This window comes from Patagioenas fasciata, chromosome 3 (genome assembly GCF_037038585.1).
Source record: "Patagioenas fasciata isolate bPatFas1 chromosome 3, bPatFas1.hap1, whole genome shotgun sequence".
NCBI lineage: Eukaryota > Metazoa > Chordata > Aves > Columbiformes > Columbidae > Patagioenas > Patagioenas fasciata.
Window position 1 is genome coordinate 78,800,024 of NC_092522.1, and position 15,875 is coordinate 78,815,898.

At 45.1% G+C, this 15,875-nt stretch overlaps 1 protein-coding gene across 2 annotated transcripts in view; it reads left to right on the top strand.

The window, feature by feature from the left end:
- SCML4 (Scm polycomb group protein like 4) overlaps positions 1-15,875 on the top strand; it is an 82,819-nt gene that overhangs the window by 16,815 nt on the left and 50,129 nt on the right. The window contains exon 3 of one of the 2 annotated variants that reach the window (XM_065835802.2): positions 8,515-8,710. In XM_065835802.2, the coding sequence (XP_065691874.2) occupies positions 8,519-8,710 (192 nt within the window). In that variant the 5' untranslated portion in view covers positions 8,515-8,518. Of the gene's footprint in view, positions 1-8,514; positions 8,711-12,064; positions 12,147-15,875 lie in introns of those variants that run through there. The other variant, XM_071806665.1, reaches the window with a different exon arrangement.

Consider the following 15,875-nt stretch of genomic DNA (forward strand, 5'->3'; position numbering starts at 1 on the left):
ATGCTACTAGCTCCACATAAAAGAGAAGGAAGGAACTGCCTTTGTTTTTTCATGGGTTTTTTTGTGCACATTTGTCTTGACCACCTCAGCAGAGCAACCCCAGCCACTCACACGGCCTCATCACATCCGTTTTCCACATCTTTCCTTTGGTGCTCTGCCCACGCTCATGCACTCTCTGTAAAGTTCCATTTCCTCAATTCCCTGTCACAGGCTACTTGTCTGCAACAAAAACGTCATGCCAAATGAAGAAAGGTAAGATCAGGAGGCAAGGCCGCCCTGGGCTGCTCCTGGGGGTCCCATTCTTGCTGGAGTTTTCAAGTTCTTCTGGCTCATTAAGCAAACCTGAGTGAGAGGGGACACGCAGCTACTTCTCCACCTGCTGTCACCAGGGTGCCATCCTTCAAAAGAACACCTCCTCAAGGACAGTACTGTCACTGCTGCTGCGAATTTAAGTTAAAAAATAATATATATATATATATCAGGCTGTAAGATGACACTGGGAACCATTTTTCCTCCCTTTTACCTTTAGTAACAAGGAAAGTAGGAGACAGCATCAACAATTTTTGTCCAGATTTTGAAAAATCCTGTGCTATTTCCTACCAGCTCCCTGCCCCTTCAGTAAGAAACTCAGACAATGAGAGGGAATGGAGGGCAGGGTACAGCACCAGACACTGCTTGTGTGATGCCTGATCCTTTCCCATTGCAAGGCAGCGACTGAAAATACCAACCAGAGCTCTGCAGGACATGCTGCCAGCAGCTGAAGAGCAAGTCTGCTGCAGGGCCCCTTCTGAACAGGCTCTGCCGCTCGTGAGCCTGGAGCAGCCGGCAGAGCACCTGTGGCAGAAATGTTGCTGGGTTTCGGCTGCACTTGGGCAAGTTTGCAAGAGTAAAAAGGTATCTTCTTGTTTGAACTTGGTTTGATCTGGATTATTTGGCAAATGATTTAATAAAGCACCATGAGATTGCTCTTGCAGTGTAACCTGCAGCATATTCTGCAGCTGGAGATGTGTGAGAGGGGCTGAAACTAGCTGCAAAGAGAAATGTGCTGTTTCCAGAGATGTGGGTAGCCAACAGCAGTGTGCTAGCCATGTCCAAACTGACTGCTGCACCTCCTTCAGTCCCCATGAAGCAGAGGACAACCATGGAACAATTAAAAGAACAGCCCCAGGAGGCAGTTTCCTAAGCAGAGGAGAGAAGGATGCTTGTTTTTTTTCATAGCTTTTTGCCCTGTAACTGCCTCATTCTGGGTATCTGAGAGGGTGTCAGGTCTGATAAGAGCTTTTCCCAGCCTTGGAACTTTTGTATTGTATCTTCTAATCTCACTATCTCATAAGACAGGTGGCCAAACATCTCTGTCTGGTACACATTTCCACTACACCTGCAAACCTTCACACCCCTTGCTCTTGTTCCCCCATCAGGTCTTTTTGAAACAAGGCAATGAGTCTAGAAGTCATATGGGGAGTAAAGGAGAGCACGAGTTTGTGAATATATGAACTCTTACTCTGCAGGAAAGTAGGCTGAAAAAGTGCACGCCACCTCTTTTGTGGCTCAAACACAGAATGATGACATTGAAGTAAAACTTGCTTATCATCTTGCCCTCACATTTCTATCTCCCATAGCCTCTCTGGCCGACATTCTGGTTCTAAGGCAAGGTAGACAGAGTCTGTGCAGTGATGGATGCTGATGTATGCTGTTTGGGATGTTACTACTGCTTTCAGTTCTATCAAGGAGAGTTGAATTTCCGCTGTGCTGCAGGGAGAAAAATGATGTATGGCTACCAGCTCTTAACAGAAGATTACAGCTCATTCAAAATCCATGTTTTTACAGCCCAGAACAAAAACACATTCACTCTTCCTTGTATCTGCTTACAGGCTTTGCTGTAGCACTGTTTCGTGTAGGGAGTACTTACAAATACCTCTTTTGAATACCTAAGGATCAGCCTCTGTGGGAGCAGCTCCAAGCAGAAGAAAAAGGTGTCTGTATTTTCTACAGCCTTTTATGAACTACTTGTGAGAATGTTTAAAACACTAGAGAGATGGCAAAATTCAACTGTTCTAGGAACTAAGAAATGAAACATATTCTTTTGTCCAAGTTAGAGGTACTGAAATATTTTGCCCACTTTTCCTTGAGAAGCATCATGTGGCAGTGGTTGGGACATCGGTGACAGGAACAGAAGGAACCTGGACCCTGCCATCATCTGGCCTTGTCCCGAGCATGTCACTTCACATGCCTGGTTCTCCTCCTGCCTCCTGGAGTGGATACTGTGGGACATGTGGGAGAAATGAGACACTGAAAGGGTAGGAAGTTCCTCACTCAGGACCTCGCAGGGAGTCTGGGACAGGCCAGGTGATGAGAAGTCTTTCTAACCTGTGAAGCTTGAGTTTCCACTTCCAAAAAGGCAATGATTTCTTCTGCAGTGCAATGTACTGGTAACTAGAAATATGCTGAACACAGGATAAGACATAACTGGCCACTGTGGATAGGCATAAGTGGCCAAGGGTGGGATTCACCTGGCCATTGCAGATATTTAGATCTGAGCTTGTTTTCCTGGACTCACTTTATAAACAGAAGAAACACGTATATATCATATTTAACAACATTAACCTCATTGTAATAGCAGCTCCCATTTGGTTTAAGACACCTAAATAAAGGTGTCTACAAGGAAGGGACAGACTCCATTATAGTCACCTTGCACCTGATTGGTGGACCCTAGAGCCATGGAGCCCACTGTAAAGTACATCTGTGTCTGGGTGGCTGAATGACTGCACACTGTCAGCCTCATTGACTAGTTCTCCACTGACACCATGGGAGGTCAGACATCAAGCACACATGGAGAGCCATCTGTGTAACGGTCTGAATGTAGGCACTTAGGTGTCTTTATTTGTTAATGATTTTTTTTTCTATAACTAAATCTTTTTGCCTAAAATAGTCACCTAATGCCACCTGAAAGGACCTGAGGTGCCCAAGACATTCTGGCAGATGTGACAAACGTGTAAGAGAGATCACATCTGAGATGACCAGAAGCATGTATACTGACATGACTGATGAACCGAGGTTTGAAATTAGGTGGGGTAAGCACAGTTCTTGATTCCCACAGCTACTACAGATACTTGTCATTTGTTTCTTTAATTATCGATAGAGGAAAATGGGCCTTTCTACTTAGATCCTGTTGGCTGGACAAAGGTTTTATGTGGAAATTGTCTTCCTGGAGTCAAAACGGGTAAGAGAGTCCCTCAGAGAAGTGGCTTCTTCTCACTTCAATCCCCAAGGCAATAGGAAAGAAAGGAATAGAGCTTTGCAAATTGCCATAAAAAAAGCTTCATTCTGCGACTGAAAATTATCCTGACCTTTCTTCAAGCAATAGTGAGATGGGTGTTCTCCACACAATGTCATTAGACTGTCGCATCCAGAGAATGCATGATCACATGCAGTCACATGCAGAGAATACTGGTTCAATGTTTTTATTAGCAAAAATTCCTACTGCCTGGGTCACTAAACACTTACTTACCTTTTATGTAATATGTGGTGTTGCTTTGATATTCATGACGAAGAGATGTGTAATGCCTCATGTCCCAGAATACCACCCAAGAGGAGCACACAGGTATAAAGCTTTGCTTCCAGATCAGGCAATGCTTTTCATTTTGCTCACCTGCTCCACAGGCCGTCATCTCCGAGTGGTCACAGTCAAAGGGCTACCCTGCTGTGCACAGAGAAGGAGGGGAAAATAGTCCTGTTACTGGCTGAAAAGTATCCCCTCCCTCCCATTTAATAACATGGTATTCCCCCACAGAGTGTGCTTTCCTGAACAACAACTGAAGGAAAGACAGACAAGATTACAAGAAGTTCATATCTTTCCCACATATGGCTGTTGAGTATGTAGATCTAGGAGACATGAAGCTCTGCAGGAGCAAGAATTGGAGGCAGGGCTGCAAGTGCTGACAGGGACTCCTGTGTCACAGTCCTTTTGCAGCTGGGACCAGTGACTGTACTGGGAGTGAAGGGCATTTTTAAGCTGCTGTGAAACAGGCACGTTTTCTGCTCCACTGCACTTTTGCACCTTACTTTGGCTTAAGGCATGAATAGCTTGTTTCTTCCCTATGCGTCATCCGTGTGCCAGTCTAGGCACAGGTTTGCATGAAACCCGGTGTAAACCAAGTTTAAATGATCATCCTCTGGAATTACCAATATAAAATTTAATGTGATATTTTTGCCTTCATCCCTTGCAGTTACTGGAGCGCAGGTTAAAAGCTGCATTTATGCTAGGCATTAATTTTTACTAAGAACGAGTCTTTGCAGTCCATCAAAAATACTCAGCTTGGGTGGAAATGCACTGTAGCCCCCTGCACTATCAGCTACAGTTGCCAGCACTGTCAGTTGTGTTGCTAATCATGCAGCATATATACCAACACATGACGCAAGGCAAGCACAATTCAAAGCACAGGCTGTTAGAACCATCCTACAGGTCACCAGGATTGGTATAGGGTGTGATTTTCTTTCCAGCTCTGGCCTTTCATGGGGGCAGAGTGCCATGCACATGGTGCTCCTCAGGGTCCTCTGAAGTCACAGCAGAACCTTTGCTGCCCAGAGGGAGAAGTCTTCACCCTTCTGCAGCCCTCACCTGGGTGTTGTGGTGGGGACAGGTGTTTCCCTGCTACCCCCTCTCTGGGATCTGATGGGTCAATGTGGAAGGCAGGGTTGGAAATTAAATTTCCAGATGACAACGTTTGAGAGACATGTAAGGAAATGTTACTCTGTCTGGCCCCGCATTAAGTGGTGAGAAGCCATAAATGTAAAGCAGTGTCCTGCTGCTATTTTTATGCTAACAGTAGGAAACTGATAGACCCACGTCGGACTGAAGTTGCACCATGCTCAGCCATCCGAAGCAGTGCCTTAGGAAAAGTACAAGGGCAGGGCAAACATATGCTGATTTCTCTCCCAAAAGAGGGGCCCCGGGCTATTTGTACTGCAGTGATTTCCTGAGCTGAGGAGGTGCCTTTGTTAGTAGCCTATAATTTGCTTCCTTGAATTTGCCCTTAAATTGCATCAAGTTCTCTTAACTTGCCTTGAAGCCACCAAGCTTTCCAGCAACTGAGCTGTAGGTCAAGCCCAGACTGTGGCAGCAATCAGAGCTGCCCCAGGAACGACCTTCTGAGGTAACACCTTGACTTTGTTGTGGTGGGGGGGGTGGTCAGACAAGCCCTTGTGTTGCTCCAGCCTCTCTGGCTGACCCACAATTTGACTGCATGTTTTTCCAGCCTGTCCAAGAGCTTTCGCTTCACTGTAAGAGGAGGTCATGCTGTCACCCCTGTCAGATAGAGGCAGTTTTTGCTTGTCTGCTGTCTTCCCACACTGTTGGGGTGGACACTTGCCTTCCAGGATCTGCAGCAGCATAACAGAGTAAATGCCACCAAAGGCACTCTTCATTTCCCTTGGCATACAAGAAAGGTGAATCATGTCACAGCTGGGCTTGTAATTAAGTGCAATAACAACAGCTTTTATACCGCAGTTGACTTCTGGTCTTTGCTGTATCAATTCAAACACATCACACTGAGGTTATCTTGTACACAGTCCAGTTGGGTCTTGTGTGCGGGCGCATGTGACAAGGAGTTTTAAGAGGCTGATGCCAAAGCACAGTGTTGCAAGTCTCAGAGGCAGAGATAGAGGACAAAAAAATTGTGATAGCTAATACTTAGTGTGTTTCCTGACTACCATGTGTTTCATACCTTACCAGCTGCAAAAGAAAGCAGCATTTCAGAGAAGTGCTCCAGGTCAGCAGCCCTTTTGCTTTGGGAGCTGTTAACGCTCAGAGTTTCTGAGGTGCCACCACCTACCTTTACCATCAATCATGCTCAGTTCTCAATGCAACCTGGATGGGCAGGCACAGCTAAAGAAAGAAAGAAACCCTTAGTACCTCCAGCCCTTCATGTGCAGTTGGTAGGCTGGAGTCCCACCTTGGAGAATACAATAAAGGCAACACAGTGTGGTGTTTGATGCAGGTCCACACCTCCTCCCTCACAGCTTTGTGCCCACCAGTGGCCCCCGCCTCGGGAACCACTGCTCTTCCTCAGGCAGGGAGCAAACCTGGGCTGGGCTTGTCCTCCTCAGCCTCTGCCAAGCTCCTCTGTGAAAGTTCACATTGCCAGACTTTGTTTAAAGCAGGCCATGATGCAAAGCCTGAGGCACTAGGCTTTAATAGTGAGGTCTTGTGCCAAATCCAGTGTAATCCTTGCATTTCTCTTTCCCGCTGAACTCCCTGCCCGCAGCCAGCCTGTAACAACATCCTGGGGACATCTTGTTCTGGAAGGTGGAAGAGAAACGGAAGGAGTCCCCCAGAAAGCACAACAGGGAGGAAAATGCGCACTACTGAAGACAGAAGGGAAGTGGTGATATTGAGGATAGACAGAGCTTTTCCATTTGACTCCTGCTGTGACAAGTGTGATGGTCTTAACCCTGAAAGTACACTCTCTGCAGTCACACAAGACTTTTATTTGGGAAAAATCAGAGTACTATGGCAGCCTTTCTGCTGTTTCCCAAGCTGGTTGAGCATGCCTGGAGAGTGTAACCACAGCGGCCTAAGACAACATGTTGAATTAGGCACTGCAGGTATGCTCTGATGTGAGACATTCAGTGTTTGCAAGAGAGTTTTAGGCAGCTGATGCTGAAGACTGGAGATTTTATAGTCAATATATAAGTCCTAGCATATGTAATGGATCTGTCTCAACTGAGCAGATATCTCTAGTGTTAAAAAAAAGATACAAAAAACAACAAATACTCCCCCCCAAACAAAAAAGAAACAAACAAAACCAAATGCAAACAAGCAAACAAACCCTAACAAAACTAAAAACCACAAGTTTTTAATATATTGAAAAGAAATGCGTTTACTGGAGGATAAGGCTGAGAGCTCTCTATTTTTCTTATCCTACAGCAGACCATGTAAACTGCTGACTAGATAACACTAGAGAAGTGGGTTGCTTGTTAGTCAGTCATGCTTACAAACTTTTAACTAGGTAAAACGTATTTGCCTTTGAAGCAGAAAACCCGCCAGCTGCAGACACTTGTCACCAGAGGCTCCTATCAAGGAATACCCTTCCCAATATGTGAGTGAGCAAACCCGATTTCATTCTCAGCAATGTCAGCTCTGATCAGTCCAGTCACATTGGGTTCTGAAATTGTGAGATTTGAAGTGTAGTGAGAAATTTACAGATTTTACAGTTTGTAGATTTTATAAAAAATTGCAGTTGCTTGTAGTAATAAATAAAGCTTTAGTTGCACTAGGTTTTCTGAGCTTAGAGGATGCTCTTGGACCACATCTTTAGGCTTTTCTCTATAGCTGAGAGGGCTGGAAGTCTGCTCTGTAGAAACAGAGAGCAGAGAACCTTCCGTTATCACTGGCCTGAGGGAGCATGAAATTGAAAACGTCAGCCATCACAAGGCTTATCATAAAAGCATAAGAATTACTTAGACCCTTGTGTCTAGCAATGCATGTAGGGAGGACTGGGACTAGTATTCTGCCCACGTGCAGGAAAGCAAGTGCCTGGACAAACCAACATTTGAAAATGTATTTTTGCAGTTGTGTGTGTTGGTGTTTTTTTGTTCTGTTTTATTATTTTATTTCATTTTCATTATTTTTTTTACATTTTTTTTTATTGACCTTTGTTAGCACATGACCCTTGCCAGAAGCTGTGAAGAATGCTGTATATTCCCTTGGTACTATGTGTATGGCTGCATATTTGTTTGCTTTATTAAAACCTGGACAGAGGAAAATTGAGCACATTCCACTCCATTACCCCTGCTCAACTTCATCAGCTGCATGTAGTTGCGGTGATAGTAACAGCTTTTGAGGGAGTACATCCAAAAGCCCACTACTAACATACACGGTAATAGATGCTATAAAACTGCAGAGAGTAAATGTTTGGCGATTCTCCTCTAAGGTGTCTACCTGGTGCTGGCAGCCTTGTGGTCCAGTTCAGCCTCTCTGCTCAGGCATGCTGCATATGAAGCAAAGTCCATTTTGGTATTGGTAGCACTTCTGAGGTGAGGGAGGATTTGCAGAACCACAGAATTCAGGGAAATAATCAGGTTGGCAGGGACCTCAGGAGGTCATCTCCTCCAAACCCCTTCTGAAAACAGGCCCTGACTGACAGGCACAAGCTGGTGCCCTGATCACACCTACCTGCAGGATGCAAGGTTAAGGTGGCTGTTGTGGGGTTCGCCTATTAGACATCTGCAATAGAGACCTCTCCACCTGAACCAGCTCCCTGTACTGCATGGTCAGTGGAGAGAAATGGGCATGACAAGGCTTTAGTCCCACCTTGGAGAAGCTGAGCCAGCTACCGTCAGCTGAATCCCCCCCCAGGAGTGCACATCTGTGGAGTATTTCTTGCTGCTTTGTGATCAATGGTAACAGGGAAAATGGCAGCATGAGAAAACTGCCTTTGGATGAAAAACCTAAATTGAAAAATAAATAAAAACCTTTTTTCTTTTTTTTCTGCTTTTTTTTCTCTCCCTTCTCAGGAAGATGAGCCACCTGCCCCCCAGCCTGGTCCCCGCGGAGATGCAGTCCCCCAGAATGGTGGGGAGGAAGAGGGGGCGGCCCCCACTCCAGCCGGCACCCATCAAAGTGGCCGTTCACAACCTCTACTCAGCACCAGCTGGTGCTTTGCCGGTTGTCAAGATCCCAAAGAAGAGAGGGAGAAAACCTGGATACAAGGTAGATACTTGATTTTTCACACTCCTGCACCTCCTGCTGGTTTTAACGCATCTTCTGCAGAATTTCAGGTGAAATGCAGGAATGGAGGCAAAATTGTGCAAGCGTGGTGCAGCGCAATGTAAAATAAAGTAAGAGAAGCCAGTTTGCCTTCTACTTGAACTGGTGCAAAACAGAGGGGATCTATTTTTTTAAAGTCTACAGTATTTGAATTTGTGCTGTTTGAAAAGAACCTGTTTCCCACAATGTTGTGCTAAACTGAGAAAGTGTGATCTGGACGATCGGGTAGTGAGGCGGACTGCAAACTGGCTGAAGGGAAGAAGCCAGAGAGTCGTGGTCAATGGGACGGAGTCCAGTTGGAGGCCAGTATCTAGTGGAGTGCCTCAGGCATCAGTACTGGGACCAGTATTATTCAATATATCCATCAATGATTTGGACGAGGGAATAGAGAGCACTGTCAGCAAGTTTGTTGATGACACCAAGCTGGGAGGAGTGGCTGACACATCAGAAGGCTGTGCTGCCATCCAGCGGGACCTGGACAGGCTGGAGAGTTGGGCAGGGAAAAATTTAATGAAATATAATAAGGGAAAGTGTAGAGTCTTGTGTCTGGGTATGAACAACCCCAGGTTCCAGTATAGGTTGGGGAATGACCTGTTAGAGAGCAGCGCAGGGGAAGGGGACCTGGGGGTCCTGGTGGACAGCAGGGTGACCATGGGCCAGCAATGCTCCCTTGTGGCCAAGAAGGCCAATGGCATCCTGGGGTGCATTAGAAGGGGGGTGGTCAGTAGGTCGAGAGAGGTTCTCCTTCCCCTCTACTCTGCCCTGGTGAGACCACACCTGGAATATTGTGTCCAGTTCTGGGCCCCTCAGTTCAAGAAGGACAGGGAACTGCTGGAGAGAGTCCAGCGCAGGGCAACAAAGATGATTAAAGGAGTGGAGCATCTGCCATGTAAGGAAAGGCTGGGGGAGCTGGGTCTCTTTAGTTTGGAGAACAGGAGACTGAGGGGTGACCTTATTAATGTTTACAAATATGTAAAGGGTGAGTGTCATGAGGATGTAGCCAGGCTCTTCTTGGTGACAGCCAATGGTAGGACAAGGGGTAATGAGTTCAAACTGGAACACAAGATGTTAATTTAAATTTGAGAAGAAACTTCTTCTCAGTGAGGGTGACAGGCTGCCCAGGGATGTTGTGGAGTCTCCTTCTCTGGAGACATTCAAAACCCACCTGGACACATTCCTGTGTAACCTCATCTAGGTGTTCCTGCTCTGGCAGGGGGATTGGACTAGATAATCTTTTGACTTCCCTTCCAATCCCTAACATTCTGTGATTCTGAGATGTTTGCACACCTTCTGGGAAGTGTCTGTTTCTCATTTGTCATTTTTTTCTTCTCTCCCACTAACAGTTATTAGAAATGAAACAAAATGAAAATGAAAGGAATACAGGGGAGTGGGAATAAAAGGAGAAAATACAGCTAATTTCTGAAGAAAAAAAAGAGGACATTTTAGAAAGTAATGAGATTTCCCCTACTGAGGGAAAGGCAGTTTTGATTATTTTTCTGCTCACCTGGGGGGAAAATCACGCCCAGTTCTCAATGCGACCTTGATGGGCAGGTAAGGCTAAAGAAAGAAAGAAACCCTGAGTACCTTCAGCCCTTCACATGCAGCTGGTAGGCTGGAGCCCTCCTACTGTGTCAGCCCTGGTGGGCTCAGCACCAGTAGGAGCAGGGCCATAGTTGTGCCTCAGACCAGGCAAAAATGAGACCACGATTCTGAGGGGAGGGGAATTTATTCTGGGGACTGAAAACAAGCTTCATTGTAGTGAGGGGTCTTATTGTTGGTAGATTGCTGGCTTATTTTCTCCATCTCTGTCCACAGCCGGCTAGAGGTGCCACATGTGTTTGCTGTGCCTGTTCCTTGTTTTTAATGGGAAAGGGTACAGACATGCAGTTTGTTACAGAAGAAGGGAAAATTGCTGACTGTTAAGAAATTAATGCTGCTTAAGTTCCTGATGTTAAAACAGAAAAGTAAGTAACAGGCACGATGCATGCACAGGGCCTGTCCCAGCCTTCCCCGGAGCAGGGCTCAGCCCCAGGTGCTGTCCAGCTCTTCCCAGCCCCATGGGCTGGATGCTGTGCACAGGGACCACATGTCTCAGCTCTTTGGATCTGGGCTTTGTCTGCAGCAGGCTACCCTTCTTGTTGCCTTCCCTCCTTTTCACCACCTGCCAGACCTTCCTCTTCCTCCTGTCTTCCAACCTTCTTCTTCCCTCTTCTTTTCCAGGCAAGCCCTCCTCACCATCCCTCTGCATCCCATTTCCAGAATCCCCTGCTCCTCTGCAGCCCCCTGGACAACATTTAATGCAGGAGTCATCAGTATCTCAACTCTTAATGAATTCTCCTCATCTTCTGCCTTCTCTTCTATTTCTCCATTCTCTCCCTACTTCATTCATACCCCTTTCTGCTATGGAGGCACATTCTGAAGTGTGTTTCAGCATGTACTGAAAACATATCTTTCATGCCTGAGAAACAGTTCCAGCTGCAGTTTCCCGTTTCTTCTGAAAAGCCTTAACTTCAGTAACATGAATGATCTAACAGCAGCAGCCAAGCAGAGCCAACCTGACAGCAGGCTCAGGTATCCCCCTTGGAATTACTGCAGAATTTTAAAGCAGTAGTCCGAAATAGAGCTGCATATCTGAGCTAACACTGGGGCAAATACTCCAGTGTTTTGTAAAATGTGCAATATGTAAATACATCTTATTTTTCTCTTCAGTATTAGGTTAAAACTCTGGGACAGAAACATCTGAATTGTTTTACTTGAGTTATTTGTTATTACCAATAATTGTTCTTACCAATAATTTAAATTATTACAAGCAACACAGGATCACTTATAGGCTCTTTAGATCAAAACTGTCCAAGTCTGGGATAATACTGCTGTGGAGATTCAGTGAAATTGAGTCCCTGAGATGATTAGATGATCTGCCAAATATCACAATGACCTTTATGCAGAGATTCAGTAGACCCCAGCCCATCTGCCCCTGCTTGTCTTGCTGACCTCCATTTCTTATTCCTGCATTTGCATTTGATTTGTAATTTGGAAAAAAAAAAAAAAATAGAAATTGCTGGGGAGTATGTTTTGTTCCACTCCAAATACACCTATCCACCTGTGAAAAAGCCTTTCACCAATCACCACATATTTATAAGTGGGAGAAGTGAAAAGGGAGAGTTAAATTTTCTGAAATGCTGCAGTAACATTGCACTTTGGACCTAGGTGGCCGAGCAGCTGATTGCTGTTGCCCCCTCCTTTTCAAAAGGCAAGCTTTTCCCTGCACTGGGTACCACACACTCCTCCTCATCCTCATCCCCAGGGTTTCTGTGAGGAGGTGACAGCGTCCCTCCTTCAGCAGTGGATCTGGGATGATGTTATTTCTCCACAAGTGACCGTGAGTAAAAAGACATCCTTTTATAACTGATGGCTTAAGTTTCTGGAGCTGACACTCATGAGCTGCAGCATCTGAGGCATCTGGCACTGTTTATTTGCGCTATAGGATTTGTACACTGAAGCAACATTTTCTGTGAGGCGCCTTTATATGCTCTGCGCTCAGCTGAAGCGAACCCCTCTCCGTCAAAAACGCTTCCCTAGCGTGAGTCAAAGATTACAATTTTTGATGGGGAACTCTAGCTTGATTTAATTAGCTCGCTAATTGCATGACTTTCAGATACCATGAGACTTAAATGCATTTTAAAAAATTACTCCCTGCCCAAATGGCTGAGGACCAAATTCTTTATAGCAACCAGATAGCTGAATTATTACAGAACAGATGGAAAAATACTTGTGAATTTTTAGCAAACTAGGAATTTACAGCCTAGATTTAAATTTTTTTTGACCAAGATGTGAATAACAGACATTTTTAATCACATGCTCTTTATAGCCAGATGACCCATTGCCTGTTTTCATTGATATTGAAGTAAATATCTATGCCTTCCTAAAATGACATTTCATCATGCTTCACCACCAGGCAAAGTCCTTTTCCTTGCTACTCTGTTTATTTTTTCACAGCGTTGGTCATAAAATTTCATCAGCTGTTTTTTCCAGAAACTGTTTTGTACCTGATGTGAAGCTGTTTGCCATAAAACGTTACATTTTCCCTAAACACAATATTCTAACTGTCTAAATCTCTAGGAAAAAAAAAACAAAAACAAAAACAAACAACAAACAGTCTATTCTGGCAGCTGGGGGAGAGGTTAGTAGATGGATCGGTTTTATTTCTCTGTCTGTCAGTGAGGGGCAGCCCTGAAGAGCTGCCTAGAAAGCCGGCAGGAGGGAAGGCTTTGTTCGCATCGTGGTGGGATTTGCAGTATTAGAAGACATTGGAGCAACATGCCTGTGGGGCAGCACTGCAGCAAAGACCACCGCATCAGACCCAGAGGGGAACAAAGCATTGGCCCCAACCGAGCACCCCAAGGGCAGCTTGTTCCCCAGTGCTACTGCAGCAGCTCCCATCTGGGGAGGTGGCACCAGCCCACAGTTGGTTGTCAGCCGGGACCTCACAAGCTCCTTGCAGGTGGGTGGGCAGTGAGAGTTGCCCGGCACAGGATGGTGCCTGGACTGACATTTTCCATTACAGGGCATAGGTTCTCCTTCTGCCTTAGAAGTCACTTTTAATGCACAGAGAGCGCGAGGTACAGGCAAGGATCCCCAAACGTGCACTTGGAAGCTCCACACACCTTGGTGCACATTTGCATGCGTATCTGTAGGGGCTGGAGGTGATTGTCTCTCCAGTAGCAAGAGTTTTCATGGCCAGGAAGTCCTCTGTACTCCTGGCTGGAAGGACACAGGTCTGCAAGGATGGGGTGAAACTCAGCATTTTCTAGCAAATATGTTGTCAGGACAAGTGAAGAACTAGGAGCCATAAACACGAGGACCTGTGATCTAACTGGCTTAAGAAAAGTACAGCCAAAGTTTGTATTGTGGTTCATCTTGGTTTTTTTATTACGTGTTTTATTATACAAGCTGGCAGAGAACTTGTTCAGAAGACAAAAAAAAAAAAAAACAAAAAACTATGTTCTTCCCCCTCTTTCACTTTCTTTTTTTTTGATGTGAGATGACAGAAATACCAGCTAGATTAATCCTGACTGCTCCAAAGGGGTGTGCAACTCATAACAGAAACTCCAGGACTCAACAGGGTCCTCCCTATCCATGGCCATTGTGTGCTCAGATAAGCCAACAGCCAGCATCAATGGCAAAAAAGCCCATGCTCTCTCTGTATCTAATGCACTGTGACTTTGGTGAAGTAGGCACACTTATTTCCTACCCTAAATTCCTGATCAGCTTTCTCTGATCTCTTTTCCATGGTAGAAAGTTCATAAGAGTCAGTGGGTTGGTTGTATATCTTGTTTTAAAGGAAACATTGCCTTTTATATCTCGTGCTATGCATATGAAAATTTATTACATTTGATATTGAAAAGCTGATTCGAATGCCTTACCACAAGGATTTCCCAAAGTGCTCTGGCAGATTTTTCCCTGTCTCGTTTTCTCTCTCTCTTCTTCACTATTTCTTTTCACTTTCATGTGTATGCGCTCTCTACTGCCAAGCTCTCAGTCAATCAGCTGGTTGGTTGGGTTGGCTTTGTGATAGAGGAGAGTCAGTCCAAGAAAACACATTTTTAAATTAAATACTTCGAGATTTACACTTAGTGATATTCAGGGACTACTCAGAGTTTCAGTGGTCAGGAGGTATTTAAGCCATGTTTGCTAGTGTACTGTCTCTTGTAATCAGGCATTGTTTTACTTTGATCTAATGAAGGCACATTCTCTGCTACCCCTAACAAAACGGCATTTATATGTACCCAGAGGCTGCAGAGCAAATACTGCTGCAATTTAGTCTGCAGTAAACTGTTTGCTAGAGCACCAAACTACTAAGAAGTGGCTTCCAAGCTAGAGAGTTTACACAGGTCTTGCCCTCTGTTCATCTGCTCTTGAACACAAGCCTGCCTGGGCCTCCAAGAGCTGGGGAACAGGCAGAGAAGGGGTTCTCCTGGGGACCGTTCCACCTCCACCGGGCTGGTGGTGTTGGTGGGGCAGCGCACACTCGGATGGTGTACAAGGTTCAAGGGCTGGAAAGGGAACTGGGATAAGCCAGTAACTGAGGAATGATCCAAACTCCTGAAGATTTAGTGATTAAAAACTCACTTGGGTGGCACCAGGTCCAACAGCCTTCTCTCTCCCTTCCCCAGCGTTCTGTTTTACCATTACACTGAAATGGTGACCATTATTTCAGACAGTTGTAATCATAGCCATGGACTAAATGAATCTTTATCCAAAATGAATTCTACTCTCCAAGATTACTTGCTCAATGCTTAGTTTGTACGTAGTGATCTGGCTTGATTTCTACCTAAAGTATACCTTGTACATTATTTCTGAGAGAAGTAATACTCGGTAAAATTTAACAAGGCTAAAAAAATCCTTTTCATTCTTACACTTGTCACTTATAGCATTTTTACCTTTGGCTGCTGAAAAACAACAACAACAAAAAAGCCACCTGCCAAAAGAACAGCTCAGTGCAATGTATGTAAATATATAAAACCACCAGCTATGTGCTTGATGTTCTGCTTTGCCCCCACTTCCCTTCATTGCCAAAGAAAAAGTGACAGTGGTGCCTTCAGGTCACATCCATCATGTCAGCCCTTTATAATTATGAGGACCTGATCAACACTTGACAGGTGAGATGTTACCAGGTACTGGCAGCATAAAGACACAGTGATATTGCACCGTAAATTTTACTTCTCCAAGCTGGGCTGCAGGTCATGAAGATTACTGGGTGCAACAGTGCAGCAGTTTGTATTTACAGCCTGCTAACAACACACTATGGACCATGGTCTGAGCTTATTTACATGGGTGTCAGCCCAAAGTAGCCTCTTGGTGCCACTGGATTTACACAAGATTTACACCCCTGCAACCAAGAGCAGAATTTGGCCCTAAATTATGATGTATTTAAAGACCTCATGTTTCTGAGTTGCGGAGAATTGTTTACACCCACATGAAATGAGTCATAAAGTGCCATTGCACTGATTTGCTAGACTGTTAGACCCAATTTGCTCAGGTGTAAATAACTACCCGTGGGTGGCATAATATTTGCATCCCATAACTTAAGGCATTGCTGTCTGCTGCA